The sequence below is a fragment of the Musa acuminata genome, chromosome BXJ3-4 (genome assembly GCF_036884655.1).
Source record: "Musa acuminata AAA Group cultivar baxijiao chromosome BXJ3-4, Cavendish_Baxijiao_AAA, whole genome shotgun sequence".
NCBI classification, from domain to species: domain Eukaryota; kingdom Viridiplantae; phylum Streptophyta; class Magnoliopsida; order Zingiberales; family Musaceae; genus Musa; species Musa acuminata.
The window spans coordinates 33,719,247-33,735,646 of record NC_088352.1 but is presented as its reverse complement, the minus strand read 5'-3'; the positions used below and the strand labels follow the sequence as shown (position 1 = coordinate 33,735,646).

Sequence of the window (16,400 nt, the reverse complement as noted above, 5' to 3'; positions counted from 1 at the left end):
TTCGTTAATACTCAACTATATTAAAAGGGGGGGGTGTGAATTATTGATTTTGGATAAAACTTTGCTTTGAAAATTCGTTTGATGAAACCGATATTGTAAATATACTTAACTTATAATATGAGTAAGTGTAATAAGCAATTAAATTAAAAAACAATATGAATGAGGTGTATCAAAGGAAATGCACATTCAATTTATAATGGTTTGATTGTTCTAACCTACGTCCACTCCTGATTCTTTCTCCATTGAGATCATCGGTTTTCACTCGCAACCTTATTTCAATGGACTAATTTCAACCATCCTTGTTATAATTCATTTTTCTTTTCATAGATTTAGGAGAAAACATTTACAAGTATTACACCTCTTGTAATACTAGAATGAGCTCTACAAGTTTAGAACTAGCTCTAAACTTTAAAAAGAAAAAGGAAAATACTAAACACTTTTCAAGAGTTTATAACTTAGAATCACAGGCCATTTCGTTCACTTTTTTTTTTCTATCTTAAACAAGAATAACTACGATATTTATAGGTTTAAAATGACTTTAAAAATAGAGGCAAAAAGTCTCATCCCTAGGATTTCAGAGTTCTAACGATACTACTGTCTGGACAGTACTATCACCTAACAACATAGAAGATTGTGTACTGACAATACTATTGCCAGTCTATGCAGTACCACTGTTGGGTCTACTAGAAAACATACATTTTATATGTGTTCTAGCTCATAGGCAGTTTCACCACTTTGACCTAACTGTGGATTATTGAATAGGCCTTCTAATTAGCCCAAATCAGTCCTAATTCAAGCTCAATGGGTCCCTAATTGAGTTAACATGGTTACATCTAAAACTAACTAAATTAAAACCTAAACTATGATGATTAAGACATTAACGATTAGAATACAAGAATTCTATATTATCCAACATATTATTGGTTCGTCTGAACTCCCGACGCATCGTGTTTTTCTTCGGTGTATTGCTTGATTCATCTACATGTTGAGTTCTGCAACATCCGATCTTAGTGCAATGTTCGATTTTTTTCAACCTGATGCTCGATCTCTTACTCCGGCCCAATGTCTAATTCTTCTATTATAATTATTTTACTTTTCTATGATCAAAATTAGTTTTATATTATTTTTCTCAAATGTTAATTAGATCACAAACTTATTAATTAATTTCATCATCAAAATATGAGATTTAACATCATTATATTCAAAGACGTGCTATTATCATAACAGAATCTCTTTATTATATTCAAATAGAATCTAATATCAAGTAGCACTATTCGAATATGATAGATTAACTATTTATTAATTATATTTTATTAATTATTAAATAAAATATTTAAATTAAAATTATATATTTATCATATTATTATAGATTATTCCTAATCTTATTTATTATCGATACGAAACTAATCTAAATATTACAAGATAAGCTACTCCCCGTAACAATGTAAAAGAGAAAGACGATTCGGGCTCAATGTCACAATGAGACCCCTCAGCACCTCGGAAAACCTCAACTCCATCGGGTTTAGAGCAGGTCAAGTTAGTCATTCGGCGTCGAGAGTGATCATCCATCCATATCGGGCGATAACACTCACTGAAACTCCCACGTTGTCAGATACGATGACCTGCTACATTTATACTCGATGACGTCGGTGGGAGACACAACATTACACATATCATAGCAACGCATGGTCGAATCAGGTGCTGTGACAATTCATATAGGTTCAAAGATTTCAAATGACACAGTGTGCGTTCCGGAATGGTCGTACAAGAAAGCCATTAAAAAGAGGGGCAAGAGCGTGCCTTGAATGCGTGCGTGATGTGCACCCATGTGCTGGCATGTGTGAAGCCCCTTCCCTTCGCTTCCACATGGCCGTCACATAATTGAGTCGAATTGAATGGTGGCGCTCCCTCCGTATCCCTTCCATCTCCCTCCTACAGCTCTGCCTAGTTTGCATCAAAGTGACGAAGCGTCTCAGGCGCCGTACACGCCCAATTCTTTCTCCTTTCTGGCTATCTTTCCTTTGCCTTTCTGTAAGCCACGAGTCCCCCTCATCTTCTTCGGAGCGCTACACCTTCCCAGCGTTCTTCCATGCAAGCGTTGAATTCGATCGATCCACTTGTTCAACTCTACTCGGTTGACCGTCATAGACCACCACTTCAGGACCTTTGTGATTCGAAAACTAAATCACAAATACTAATAAAACGACGTACAGAATTTTCTTAACATACATATACTTATGTATATATTCACAAAACACGTAATTCAGCCCGGGTGGTGACTGTGCAATACGTCACTGTGTAAATGCTGTTCGATGAGTGACACAAAGGCGGGACTATTGATGAACACTAGCAGCATTAAGAGCACATATGATGCAAACGATGCCCCCCAGTTAATGTGTAGATATTAATTAGGTAGTTGGTGTCAGAGAATTAGAGATCACACAGCGATGCTGCTTTGTTTACTGCAGATTGCGGAAGCATGTTCTTCCCTGGGACGGCCATGTTCCTCTACCACCTAATCCATGAGATTTGTCTTTTTTTCCCTTGTTATGTGCAATACATTCTATCTAGTAAAGTCCCAAATATCTGGCAGATCAATATCATATTGCATAATAATAATAATAATAATAATAATAATAATAATAATAATATATAAGGACAGTCAATTTATTTATACAAATAATATGTTTCTGAAATAAGAAGTGGATTACTAGCCGCGTGCATTAACGATAGATTCGTGGGAGTATCATCATATGAGTTGAATTGGAAATGTGTTGAGGAGAGATCCTGATATTTAAGGCACTGTGTGAGTGCAGTTACGAGAAATATCGACTCTCGCTCAAAGTTTGATATGTATATATGTTAGGTTTGATTTGTAGAGTAACAACATATAATGATCCCATTTCACTTTGCCCTTCTCGCTAAATTACACATGGCACAACATTGGTGCCACTTGGAAGGCCAATCGTCACCGATCCGATCAACATTTGCTACTCGTCTCGGTGTACGCGAACCGTTTACCTTCCTTGCGATCGAAAGTTGTGGTGGGCCCTCAACGAAATTATCCGCTGGGCGTTGGTGCCTCCATTCACAAGGCAGGTAGGTCTAAAACTCTTTTCTTCACATCGACTGCGCTCTTAAGTCAAAGTCCTTTGACCGCCCCTGCGTCATTACCTTTTTTTTGTTATATCGGAAACCCCCCCGTTGGACTTCTTAACTTCCCGCTCCACCACTAAATCGAACGTCATCAAGCGAATCAGAGCCGTCCAGTAGGTGGACCTCGGAAGCCACGGCGGGTCCGGCCAGGGACGTTTCGAACCGCGGAGAGAGAAAAGGTGCAGTAGAAGACAGAGCGAAAGCGCGTAAGGGGGGGGTGGGGAGGGAGGAAGAGAGACAGAGAGGGGGAGAGGGAAGGGGAGTTGACCTAGGGCAACAGACCGATCGCTGCTCGGGCTGCCGAAAGACACGTGTCGGTTACGGTGGGCAAGACGGATTTGCTGGCGGGGGATCGGTTTCTGCCACCCGCAGTTAAAGTCGCATTTACCATCCATCCCTCCTCCTCCTCCTCCTCCTCCTCCTCCTGTGAAACCTCCCTCCCAGTAATGACCTCCCACCAGTAATAAATATTGGATAACTTTTGGTCTAAGAGAGAGAAAAAGAGAGAATCCTCCTTCTCCTCCCGATAGAGAGAGAGAGCAGAGTTACTATGGTTTGTCCGTGAAGCAGCATCTAGATCATGTAGAGAGAGGTGGAAGAAGAAAAACAGAAAGCCAAAGCGTAGGTCTACAAAACAGTGCAGGAGAAGAAGAAGAGGAGGAGAAGTCGGAATAGAAGAGGACTTGTATCTTTTTTTATCCTCCTGATCTTCCTTCCTTTCTCCCAAATATCACCGACAGTGGTGAGTGGTATTTATTTCTCACCATTTACTGCTCCTCCCTTTATCCCATCCTCTCTTTCAGATCTCCTCTCTCTTCTTCTTTGCTCGGTATATCTACTCTCCTTTTCTTTTCCTTCTTAAAGGATCTCTCCATTCTGTTGTGTTCGGTTCTGTTTAGGAGAAGTTTGAATGATATGGCGAAGATGGAGGAAGTGTGGCTTTGAGAAAGGCAAAACAAAAAACCCTCGAGTGCTTCCTTGTTTCTAACCATTTCATCAGGGAAAAGAAGTGGTGACCAAAGAGGGGCTAAAGATGTATGGAGATTGCCAAGTGCTGTCATCCATGGTGAGTGGTAATGTTGCGTCACCCGATTCACTCTTCGCCTCTCCGATCCAAAACCCTAACCTCGGCTTCATGGCCAACATGCCCCCTTTCAACGCTTTCTCCTCTATCATTCCGGTAAGCACCAGTCTTCCCCTACATATCGACTTTTTTTTTTTTTTTTCTCTGTGCATCTGCTTCTTTTTTTTTTCTTGTTCTTTTCCAAAAGAGATTATTGCTAAGATTTATCTGTTTTGGTGCAAGAAGGAGGAGGGGCTGATGTTGATTGGGAGGGGAGTGAGCAAAGAAGAGGAGATGGAGAGTGGGTCTGGTAGCGGACCCTTGGACGGAGTGCTTAGCTGCGGCGAGGAACATGATAACGAGTTGCAACAACAACCACCATCGCAGCAGCAGCAACAGCCGGTTGCCAAGAGGAAGCGCTACCACCGCCACACCACCCGACAGATTCAAGAAATGGAAGCGTGAGATCAGATTCTCCCACATACCTCCTCATTCATTCGATACATCATTCGTTTTGACTATTCTTTTTGATGGGGCATAGAAGACTGATATGATCCGATGCTGATTTTTGGAATAGGTTGTTTAAGGAATGTCCGCACCCGGACGAGAAGCAGAGGATGAAGCTAAGCCAAGAACTCAGCCTCAAACCTCGGCAGGTCAAGTTCTGGTTCCAGAACCGCCGGACCCAGATGAAGGTCCGCCCATGCGTTCCCAATCCTTGCACCATGTTTCCATTTTTTATACCGCATCTAACTTTTTTATCATCGTTTGATGACTACATATCCTCACCCGTGCATGCACATTCATGCACCCGCAAACCACGATCAAAAACTAGAAATCATTTCTTATTAGCGCACAATGTTTACTGATCCATATGGTTTTGGGACTGGGGACTACTGAAGGCGCAACAAGACCGGGCGGACAACGTGGTACTGCGAGCCGAGAACGAGAGCCTGAAGAACGAGAACTTCCGGCTGCAGGCTGCGATTCAGAACGTCGTCTGCCCCAACTGCGGCGGCCCGGCGATCCTCGGCGAGATGTCTTTCGACGAGCAGCAACTGCGCATCGAAAACGCCCGACTCAAGGACGAGGTACTAAACCCTAGTTCCAGCAAGTCAACCTCATTAACCTCTTCCCGGAACAACATCACATGCATGCGACGACGCAGAAAACTGGAGTTCTAAGTCAAAAAAAAGTTTTTCTTGTGCTACATGCTAGATTGTGTGTATCTCATCCTTTTTGAATCAGCTTCTTTATGGAGGACACACAGTCAGTTCAGCTGCCTTTTTATGTACAGCTCGAACGTCTATCCTGCATCGCATCCCGCTATAGTGGCCGGCAACAGCAGCCATTAGGTCCCGCACCGCCTATACTGCTCCCCTCGCTGGATCTCGACATGGGCATCTACTCGAGGCACTTCAAGGAGACGCCAGTGGTGAGTTGCAATGACATAATCCCCGTTCCACAGATCTCCGACCAAGCCTCTCCCTTCTCTGGCATGCTCATCCTGGACCAAGATAAGCCGTTGGTTCTGGACCTAGCAATCACGGCGGCGGATCACTTAGTCAGGATGTGCCGCACGAACGGGCCACTATGGATTAGAAGAGATCGTCGCACCACGGAGGTCTTGGATTTGGAAGAGCATGCAAAAAACTTCTCCTGGCCGATGGACTTGAAACAGCAGCATGGAGAGGTTAGGACCGAGGCTTCCAGGGACAGCGCCATGGTCATTATGAACAGCATTACGTTGGTCGATGCCTTCCTGGATAACGTGAGTTAATCGTTATAAGATTTGTATGTGTTCCTTAGTCCATTTTGTGAGCTGCTTGTTGGTCATTTCTCTTTCTAATCGTGCTGTCCAGGACAAATGGATGGGGCTGTTTCCTTCCGTCGTCTCGAAGGCTACAACAGTTCAGGTGTTGAGTCCAGGAGTCGCTGGTCATGGCAATGGCTGCTTGCATCTGGTAATCTAGCATCTGCTGCACCGTTGTTTCCGCCCTGTTCGATACAAGTGTTCTCATGTCGGAGCTATTGACAGTTGCACGCAGAGCTGCAATTTCTGTCTCCTCTGGTGCCTGCGCGTGAGGCTCATTTCTTCCGGTACCTCCAACACAATTCAGAAGAACGTACTTGGATCATTGTTGATTTCCCTGTCGATGGTTGCGTCGATGGCCTTCAAACGTCCCTCCCCTGGTATAGAAGGAGGACCTCTGGTTGTGTCATCCAAGATATGCCCAATGGGTATTCCAAGGTACAAAACGAATTACGTTTTCTTTCTGCTAAGTTGATGTTTTCAATTAAAAGATCAGTTCTAATCTCTTTCATTACCCAACTTAATGATGTGAAATTACTGAAACTAGTTTCGATTTAGTTACAGGTTTCGTATTGATCGGTACACGATCAATTATAATTGTCTTTGTTCCATTATATGATAAGCACAAAATGTTAACTTCGACATGTATGGGAATACAGAATTTAGTAGCCAAAAGGTTATCATCTTTCATTAGGACCTGACTTATAGAAGATAAGATTGGCGCTTGTACTGATCATGACCACGGCATGCCCGCCATGTTCATGGATCATAACTCAAAAGAACTGGGTAACCGGAGGGTCTGCATACGTTCCTACTGGAATGAAATATTGTATGAACTGATGTTATTAATCGAACATCGGGATGCAAACGTTCCAAGGCACTTTTTTTTGTAATTATATAAAACAAATTATGCACTAGAATTTTAGAGAACATTACAGAAGCATATGACTTGGGGAATAGCAGCATTAAAACTGTGCATTTAATGACATTTGTTTTTGGATATCAAGTCATAATAAAATTTAGGATGGATAGATTCATCTGTCTTGTTTGGGCAGGTGATGTGGGTAGAACATGCAGAGGTGGAGGATAAACCAGTGCATCAGATATTTGATCAATTTGTCAGCACCGGCGTGGCGTTTGGAGCAACACGCTGGGTTTCAACCCTGCAAAGGCAATGTGAGCGGCTTGCAAGCCTTATGGCCAGAAATATTGCCGACCTTGGAGGTACAGTGTCTAATAATGCTAGGCATAGATTCTGGTTTCTTTGTCTTTATATATATACTCTATAAGCTGTGATTCTCTCATCTAAATGGACTTGTGTATCCCTTCAGTGATCCCCACCCCGGAGGCAAGAAAGAATATGATGAAGCTGTCACAGAGAATGATGAGAACGTTCTGCGCCAGCGTACACGCCTCCGGAATGCAATCTTGGACAGCTCTTTCTGAATCATCCGATGACACAATCAGGGTGACAACCAGGAAAAATACTGAACCTGGCCAGCCAAATGGTGTTATTCTCACTGCTGTCTCGACAACATGGCTTCCTTTCTCTCATCAACAGGTGTTCGAGCTTTTGACGGACGAGCAAAGGAGGTCTCAGGTACCTGAACATAAGATTAGTAGCTTGTTCTTGCTTTCAGAGAACCCTTTTTTTTTTTTTTTTTGTCAAAGCTGAAATGAAATGCCTGTTTCTGCTGCAGTTGGATGTTCTCTCAAGCGGTAACTCCTTACATGAGGTGGCTCATATCGCCAATGGTTCGCACCCAAGGAACTGCGTCTCGCTTCTGCGTGTTAATGTCAGTACGCCCTTCTATTGCCTGCGACTTGTTGCCTCAAACTTTCCATCTTTTGCAGGAGTATTTAGATCATTCCTTCTGCTTAACCATAAGAAAAGAAGAAAGATGATTTGTTTGCACTTTTGTTACACTACGAACTACTTATACATCTAATATTATTTGTTTGCCTCATTTTGTCGTTGGTTGCTGATGAATATGATTCCGCATGCCAACAATGATATATCCACGCAGGCGGCAAGCAACTCCTCCCACAGTGTGGAGCTCCTGCTTCAAGAAAGCAGCACTCACCCCTCCGGCGGCAGCATCGTCGTGTACGCTACCATCGACGTCGACGCCGTCCAGGTGGCGATGAGCGGCGAGGACCCGTCCTATATTCCCCTCCTCCCAACTGGCTTCGTCATCTCGCCCGCTGCCCCACCAAACGCCGTCATCACCAGCAGCGATGGTTCGGCCAGTACCATCGGATGCCTGCTCACAATCGGCATGCAGGTTCTGGCCAGCGCAGTCCCATCTGCCAAGCTCAACCTCTCCAGCGTCACCGCCATCAACAACCACCTCCGCAACACCGTGCAACAGATCAGCGCCGTGCTCGGCGGTGGCGCCGCGGCCGATCCGGCTGCTATGGCGCCGGAACAATAGCCCTAAAAGGCAAGTGGCTGGAGTCACCTGAACCCTAACTATTTTACTCGATATTACCGAATTGCGCTTCGCTCCACTCTCATCACACCAGAATCAACATCATTCTGGTGCGACAAGGGACTACTTGACAAAGCCCAACCATTGACGCTTATGCCCACGATCTTTGAGGGCATCCCACATCAGTTCAGTGTACTTGGGACTTTGTCAAGTTTTCACTTGTTCAACCTGAGTGTATGGTGGGGGGCCATTTTGGTCGTATCGGTGCTCAACAATGGGATCCAAGGTGATGTCCAGGGAAAGTGGAGGTCGCACCATGTGTAATTAAGAACAATGCAGTAGGAAGTTTGGTTTATTAGTTGAAATAGCAGCATTGTGTAGAATGGAAAGCGAACAAGGAAAGGGAATGTAGGTTGTTGGAGGGAAGTCAAGAGCGCACCAGATGTGACCCTCGCCCCAGCCGGCGACGTCTCTCACGAGCTAAAAGATGAGGAGGGTGTTGGTTCGGGAATTGACTTCTTCTTTCTCAGTAGTTTGCTTGTACGTGCTGTGTAATACTTGCTTGCTTCGGTTGGAGTCCGGTTGGTAAGGATGGATTCAATGCAACATGCATGAACTATTATGATTATTTATGTTGTGTATTTATTGCGCTGTTTCCCATCTCTATTGTGCTTCCTTTTACCTCAGGATTTGTTGTCTATCAGGGGACCTGTCACCACACACATGCAAGAATTGATGGGGATGCTGGTCTTGACAGCATCTGCTCCAGACCTGTCACCACAGTGAGCTGGATCTTGATGCATCGTTTTTGTTCTGCTACATGTATGTTGTGTCTTGTGCTGCGTCTCCCATGGATGAGTCGTGCAAGACGCGGTTTTTAGCTGTCATGAGTACACTATGGGGCGGCCGCAGACGCGCATGGGAGCGTGCTTGCTGGTCCATGCCGACTGCGATGGCTGCTGCAGTGAGTGATTGCATCAAAAAACCAAAAAAAAAAGGGTTGGAATCTTTGTCAACATTTACTTGAGCAATGTTTTCCAGTCGTAGACTGTGAATGAAAGCAAGGAGGTGCGTATAGATGTGCCCATGACGTGTAGTTATCACCTTACTGTGTGTGCTTTAAGAGGAGTCATTACCTCTTCCTCTCAAGGCACACACAGTAAGGTGCTGTGCACGCCACCTTTTGAAAACATAATTAGTGCGTTGACCACATATATTATCAAAGAAATAAATGAATTAGTCAGTGTCTGTCCCCTTTTATCGGAATAATGAACTAATCAATGCAATTTGCAGCATCAGAAAGAATCTTGAAACAATTACAATAACTCGTTCGTACAAAGGGAAGTGGCAATTTCATTGTCGACCATGTCTTCTCATCTTTCTCATAAGATTTCGTTTCTTTTCCAAATTCAATAAATGGGATTAGATTTTCCATTATTTATTGCCTCTGATCTCGCCTTCCCACATTTATTAATCCGAAAATATTTTATGAAAGTTTTGAGTAATTTATTAACTGGAAAGATTTTTGATAGATCACTCATAAGATACTAAAATTAAATTTTATCTTCACTTATCTTTTAAAAAATTTAAAAGAAAATCTTAGACATACGTTATTAATCTCCACTGCGCCGCGCTACAGGAAGCCCGATTTGGGCTCCAAGGAGCAACCCATGAATACACCTCAAGTATACGTGGCATGCAGACAGCAACCCTAGATAAGTAAATCCCGCTAAATCGCCAACCGATGATCTCTGCACACCTGCCCGCTCGTGCATCACAACTTGCAACAAACGGTCGCAAGCCGTGGACACACCATAACTACCCATGGGCAGCACAATGGTCCACTAGCAAAAATAGCGAAAGCAGCAGCGAGAACATATCCCCAGATGCCAAGGATCAACACACATTTATAACGAAATAAAAGACTGTCATGTGTTCCTACAGAGCATGAACTAGTAGTTCCCTGTATCATCAGCCTGTTTGAGTCCGCTAACACCATTAAGATATGACCCATATACTAACTAACACCAACCTGGAAACAAGGAGGGGCTTCCACCATTTCCAGGCTTGGTTTGCAGCTCCTTGGACCAGGATTTTGGAGGTGGATGTCTGGCCATTGGTGGTAACTGCAAAACACAGCAGGTGCTTATGGTTAACGAGCAATAGGAAGGATGTAAGAGCATCAACATATGTGACATTAATTTCCCTTGATCAAACATATAAAGTTTTAAATCATTGTGATTTTCTTAACGTCTGCTGTTTATCTTATCTTCCAGGCAAGCAAGGGGGCTTAAAGGTCACGAAACTTGTTCATAGCACAAAAAGTAGCTAGTGGCTAGCAAGTGGATTAATCTTAGGCAGAATATAGCAGGAGTTAAAATGCACAGTTGACACACGGATTGTAACTCAAGGAATGATGTTCGCATGCCGAATGACCAACAAATAGACATGTATCTAACTAGTCCATGCATTTAGAATAAACGATGAGTTGTGCTAAATATGCCTAGGTTGGAACAGTAAAGTGTCTGCATTGTCCGGCACAATGGCATGCAATGCCTTGCAGTGGGCTACACCGTGTATTGTAGAACACAATGGCAAGTACTAATTGCACTTTTATCTAGAAAGAAAACTAAAATATGGAAGAAACAAAATGACATGAGAAAAATAAAGAAAGTGACTGCTAAAACAAACCAGCAATCCTTATCCTGTGTAATCAGATGTGACACACAAGAAGCAGAATGCACCTAAAGTGAATAGAGATCAAAGCATATGCCAAGTTCTGAAATGCAGGAATTGATGTCTACACTAGCATAAAGCATGGGGGAACAAAATGATGTCTACAGTAGCATAACGATGCAAACTTCTCTGGTGATGCCCTTGATTAGGACATCCCACTAGGGAACCTACGCCAAATCGTGCTGAACAAAGTACAGGTTTGGTCAATATAATCAGACTCCTGAATTGCCTCTGACAACTTCTCAGAACCACAGTCTTTGAGAATGGAAATTATAGATCCCATAAGCTTCATAAATTTACTCTTAAATCATGGAAATTATAGATCCCAGAGGCAACTAAATCCTCATTGGCGAACTAGAAATCTAGGAAGAAGCCCAACAATTAAGTTCTGTTATTTATAACGTAGAGCCAACTCCATCATGAGAAAATGAGAGGTCAATACTTCACACAATTTTAAGTACCAAGTTTTTTAACTCAAGGCACGCTTTCAAGATAACCTCACTGAGGTTCACCAAGATAATGTCTTTGTAACCCACGAATAGGTAGTGTAACTTTCTAAGAGATAAAGGATGTAATGTAAATTAGCCACAAGAAAAATATAAAATCATTTTAACAATGTAGTAGAGCAAGAAAAATCTGATATCTACCATAAAAATATAAGAACTTACAGAAATTCACAGGAGCCAGCAAGACCAAGATAAACCATTAAAATAACTGAAGCTCGAAATAAGAGATCCCTAAGTTGTATGACTAAATCTATGTATGTTTCCTCATATGGCAAAAGATCATATCTGGATAAATCACAGAGATTTCAGTAATTTCATAGGTAATGAATGTATACCAATCAAAACTGTGAAAACGAACCGTGTGTTGCAGCCTCATTATTGTAGAAACCAACAATTTATCACCAACTATCTGGCGTAACTTTTTAATCAGGTCAATCCTGCTTATCTTCTTCTTCTGATGAAAGGAAAAGCATACGGAGTTATTTGTGACGCCAATATGCTTGTGATGTAATTGTAGTTTATTAAAGGAAAATACAACCTTAAAATCTTCATAATGAGTATTAACTAAATCCATGTCTTCAGGAGGTACTTTAGTTGAAATTGCAGCAAACAACATTGAGAATGGCATCCATGGCGAAGTTGGAGTTTTTGGAGCTCGGCCTGACAATAAACCTGTAGATTGATTTCCCACAACTGGAGATGGCTGACACTTATCCTAGTCACAGAAGGGGCAAGACAATCAAATACTTCATTACCACGTAAAAGAACAAAACAACTGCTTCAGGTTTCACCAAAATAGAAGTCCAAATTATGTAATCTAAGGTCTTTGTTGTGGAATCTAATGCAGCTGATTGAACATCCTACTACGCAAAGTGTTCACTGATATCTTCAGATTATTTATCATGCAAAAAAAAGTTCCAGCATCAATAAAATAATTTAATGAAACAAATAGATTAGTCATTTCCATCATGACCATGTGAATATTTTGACCAGATGGTCGGTGATGGGTATATATTCATCAATGGAAGGATTAATTTGTAGTCTACCAGATAGTTATTACTGAGACCTGACTCTAATTAAGCATTCTCAAGAAAGATGGATTAAAAAATTGTAAATTTCAAAACACACCTGAAATAAACTGTGAGGTGAATAAGAATTTGTCAAAGCAGATACATTAGATATACTGGCTTCCCTGACCAAACCTTCTGCGATCACCAAAAAAAGTACAGGGCCTTGATATATAAGACAAATATATATAGAAACTGACGGATGATGCCCCAGGAAAATTACCTTTAGCATTGGTTGGCAAGTTTAAAGTTACAATATATTCTGCATAAATATGAGTATGCATATTCAAGTCCCATATAATATAACGCTTTGGATTTTGAAGATCATCTATGCCACTGTCAAAATTTTCATTGCTGGGCTGATGCTGCATGGATCCCATCGGAATCAGCTCCATGTTCCCCATAATTACACGGCACAACATCATATGGACAACACCATTTTCGTCAATATCAGAACAGCTTGCACTGAAGACGGTACATGTGCATTAGTGATATTTATTCACCATCGATGATCAGCAAAATAAAGAAGAGTGCATGACCAACAGGAACCAGGAAATGCAAAATAATAGGTTTTTTGTCCTTCCAAACCAAAAAATAAAGGGTTTTGAGGTAACTGCCAGAAGACAATCACCATATAAAATGATAAAAAACCTCACCGTATATTTGAACAATTTGCCGGTGCCAGATGAATGCCATTGCCAAAAGCAGGCTTCTGTATAGGTTTCTTCAAAACTCCCTTCGACATCACCTCTTCCACAACGTCCTTGGAGGTACTAAGCCAGGCATAACGAACATTTGCATTGCCACGGACTTTTTGGGTGACCATAGCTTGCTCTTGAAAAAGGCTAAATCGAACCATACCTAAGTCATTTTTTGCTGGAGTTTTAAGGATCCTAAGAATGTCCTTTGCATCAATTACTTGGCCCAAACTCTTGAGTAACAAGTCCAGCACAGCACTGACTCGTGGATCACCAGCAGGTCTAACCTTCTTTTCTTGCCAACTTTCTAAAGCAGAAATATCTGAAGGGAGAAATGGACATGGCTCATTTTCTCCAACAGTCTCATTGCCTTGAACACATAAAGGATTTTCTTCTCTCTTGATCCTCTTGACATTGGACATAACCTCATCATCAGATCCTGAACTTGAGCTTTCAGCTGCACTAACAGAAATCTCCAAACGGGCATCAATTTCATGTGTCCCATTTGGATCACAAATCATGTGAACTTGTTTGCCCTTGCCATAATGATGGTATCTATTTAATCCATAATTTTCAGGACATACTTCCGGGAAATAACATTTCCCATCTGCATCAATCCAAGCGATCGGTTTCTGTAAACCTGTTTTCAGATCAATGTATACCATGTGGACAAAGTCTAACAAAAAGTGCTGATTCTTAAAATATGCTTCAGTAATTGCCTTCTTTAGCCGGAAATCTTCCTGGACCAAACTGATGATATTCTCAGCAAAATCTTTCCATTCACCATCCTCGAAAGATAGCACCCGACCTGGCAAACCACTTTTTGTGAAATTGCAATATTTATTGAGAATTTGACTCTGAATACTGCAGCTGAAATCATTTGTACAACGCTTTATGTTGCAACCCCTTAGATCTGGGATTTGTGGATTTGCTACTAGGCCATGGCCAAAAGTAGTGAAACATGCACCAGATTCTCTCTTCCTCTTCAGATTGTGCATAACACCTTCACTTTTATCCAATACCTTTCTGTTCATCTCTTCTATTTTTATTCCAAGAAGTGTACACTAACCACTGACTAATTCTTTTCGAATGACTGGTCTCCACGAAGGCTGCCCACCTCACTTAGTAATTAGAAACTTCCCGTCACAGCATAGATAGAAAAATTCAAATCATGCTAGACACCAAGCAAGAAAATCCTGGAATAAATAGAAATAGCATGATGTCCAACATATTCTTGTAAAGCATGTTAACAGAATCATCGAAGGAAATAGGAAAAAAAAAGGAAGAATGCATTATATTAAATCAAGGTTTAATAACTGACTGTACCAGCCAGAACGGACTGGTTTTTATTGGTCTGACGATTGAAAAGTATGCAAAGTAATTTTGCCTAATCCAAGCTTACAAATGTTAGCTAAACGACTGGTGAACTAACCAGTACTGGATGGCAAGATAATCGATGCTGAGCAGTATAGAATGGAAAGACACTAATCCTACCCCCTTTTCTCTCTTCTTCATACTCTTCTTTGGCTACTTCTGCTTTCCAATGCATCGCCACCTCCTCTCCATCCCCATCACTCCCCTCCTATCCTCCTCTCCTTATTAGTATTGCCACATCGCCACCTTTGCTCTGTCTCTCTCTCTCTCTCTCTCTCTCTCTCTCTCTCACTCACTCTTTGCTTACAGTGACTAGCCGGTATTGGGTTTTCCCAATCTGCATCAACACCCACTACATGGTGTGGTATGAATATCGTACCAATAAGCCTGCTGATTGGTATCGGTACTAGACTAAGATTTTAATATATTGTACCGATACCGTACCAATAGAACCGCCAAATGAATCAGGTACTAGACCCAGATTTTTATTCATATCTACAAGTATCCATACTCTGAAACCCCTTCAAGATGAAGAAAAGATCCGTTGACTAGGCAAAGGCTTTGTCAATTTTGAGAGTACTATATTGAAAGACACCTATAAAGAGGCTGATTGGAGTGTGGAATTAGTGGCCGTTTCGGAAAGGAAATTTCAAGGATCCCTCCCTCCATGGTTTTTGTTGCACTTTCTGAAATTGTAACGTGACTGAAAGTTTGCGTAGGATGTACATCTCAGTACCATTCTGTGAGTGGATTATTGTAATTAGTCCTTAAGCTCTCGTTGCATCAAGGAGAATATCGGTGGATTAACATCTCAAACTAGCTTATTTCATTAAACAACCATAACAAAAACCAATCATCCCTTTTCCGACTATAATTAATCATCTTGATCAACAACAACTAATAGCGCCCAACCACTCAATTCCACCCCACCTACAAATCAAAACCTTTATCAACATAATCCACCAAGAACAACGCACGAAAGAACAGATCTACCCAAAAATCTTATAGGAAAGCACAAATAAGACGGAAACGAAGCGGATCACACAGAGAGAACTTATCGCAAACAATATTTCAGCAAGCGAAAGGACAAACATCAAGATCGGAGAGAAGAACCGATACCGTTGACGATAAGAGAGCACATCTCCGCGACGAGGGCTCCCGCTCTTCCTCGAGACCCGAGGACCGCGATCGAGAAAGAAGACGAAGAGCGAGAGCGAAGTGGCGGATTGCCGATTGGCTACAAATAGCGGAGGACGATCGGTCGAATCGTCCGCCGCTTTCTTGCGAACAAAGGAAAACGGAACAATGCGATCCGCCATCCAACGGCTACCGCCAAATCTCAAAAGCTAATAATAACATGACATCGAATACAGGCCGTCGATTAAGGTACGATATTTTGTTGGTGGGCAGAGCGTGGATCGCGCGAAAGTAGGAGATAGAAGACGGACAGGTGGCAGGTATTGCAAGCTCGGCTAGTGAGGGGTCGCCGTGAGGGAATCCCACCGTTTATTTTCTTGGTTTCGACTTGGAAGTTCCTTCGAGTTCGACTTTTACT

At 42.1% G+C, this 16,400-nt stretch overlaps 2 protein-coding genes across 5 annotated transcripts; one reads left to right on the top strand and one right to left on the bottom strand.

Moving 5' to 3' along the window:
• The first annotated feature begins 3,695 nt into the window (after window positions 1–3,695).
• LOC103982072 (homeobox-leucine zipper protein ROC3) lies at window positions 3,696–9,092 on the top strand. Of its 2 annotated transcripts, none has more exons than XM_018824453.2 (12): window positions 3,696–3,898; window positions 4,056–4,336; window positions 4,463–4,680; window positions 4,797–4,914; window positions 5,122–5,310; window positions 5,517–5,990; window positions 6,082–6,183; window positions 6,258–6,470; window positions 7,088–7,256; window positions 7,364–7,632; window positions 7,733–7,828; window positions 8,060–9,092. In XM_018824453.2, exons 2-12 carry the CDS (start codon window positions 4,190–4,192, stop codon window positions 8,465–8,467), a joined length of 2,403 nt encoding a protein of 800 aa, XP_018679998.2. In that variant the 5' UTR covers window positions 3,696–3,898; window positions 4,056–4,189; the 3' UTR covers window positions 8,468–9,092. The 2 variants fall into 2 exon arrangements, with proteins under 2 accessions (XP_018679998.2, XP_065003745.1); XM_065147673.1 differs by having other exon boundaries at window positions 3,698–3,898; window positions 4,466–4,680.
• Window positions 9,093–10,349: 1,257 nt separating this feature from the next.
• On the bottom strand, window positions 10,350–16,121 carry LOC135584459 (inactive poly [ADP-ribose] polymerase RCD1-like). 3 transcript variants are annotated; one of them, XR_010495814.1, is made up of 8 exons: window positions 15,965–16,121; window positions 13,430–14,667; window positions 12,997–13,238; window positions 12,835–12,911; window positions 12,245–12,421; window positions 12,065–12,160; window positions 11,869–11,991; window positions 10,350–10,590 (listed from the first exon to the last, which is right to left on the bottom strand). XR_010495814.1 is itself a non-coding variant. In XM_065147674.1 (7 exons), exons 2-7 carry the CDS (start codon window positions 14,503–14,505, stop codon window positions 10,482–10,484), a joined length of 1,800 nt encoding a protein of 599 aa, XP_065003746.1. In that variant the 5' UTR covers window positions 14,506–14,667; window positions 15,965–16,121; the 3' UTR covers window positions 10,350–10,481. The 3 variants fall into 3 exon arrangements, 2 of the variants coding, with proteins under 2 accessions (XP_065003746.1, XP_065003747.1); XM_065147674.1 differs by lacking the exon at window positions 11,869–11,991 and having other exon boundaries at window positions 12,042–12,160; XM_065147675.1 differs by lacking the exon at window positions 11,869–11,991.
• Between the last annotated feature and the right edge of the window lie 279 nt (window positions 16,122–16,400).

Excerpts from the sequence above, each read along its gene's own strand:
- LOC135584459 (XM_065147674.1), bottom strand. The coding sequence starts at position 14,505 with ATGAACAGAAAGGTATTGGATAAAAGTGAAGGTGTTATGCACAATCTG. Across the intron at positions 13,239-13,429 it reads GCAAATTGTTCAAATATACG|TGCAAGCTGTTCTGATATTG; the intron begins GTGAGGTTTTTT and ends TACCGTCTTCAG. Across the intron at positions 12,422-12,834 it reads CACCTCACAGTTTATTTCAG|GATAAGTGTCAGCCATCTCC; the intron begins GTGTGTTTTGAA and ends TTCTGTGACTAG.
- LOC103982072 (XM_018824453.2), top strand. The coding sequence starts at position 4,190 with ATGTATGGAGATTGCCAAGTGCTGTCATCCATGGTGAGTGGTAATGTT. Across the intron at positions 4,681-4,796 it reads CAGATTCAAGAAATGGAAGC|GTTGTTTAAGGAATGTCCGC; the intron begins GTGAGATCAGAT and ends TTTTTGGAATAG. Across the intron at positions 7,633-7,732 it reads ACGAGCAAAGGAGGTCTCAG|TTGGATGTTCTCTCAAGCGG; the intron begins GTACCTGAACAT and ends TTTCTGCTGCAG.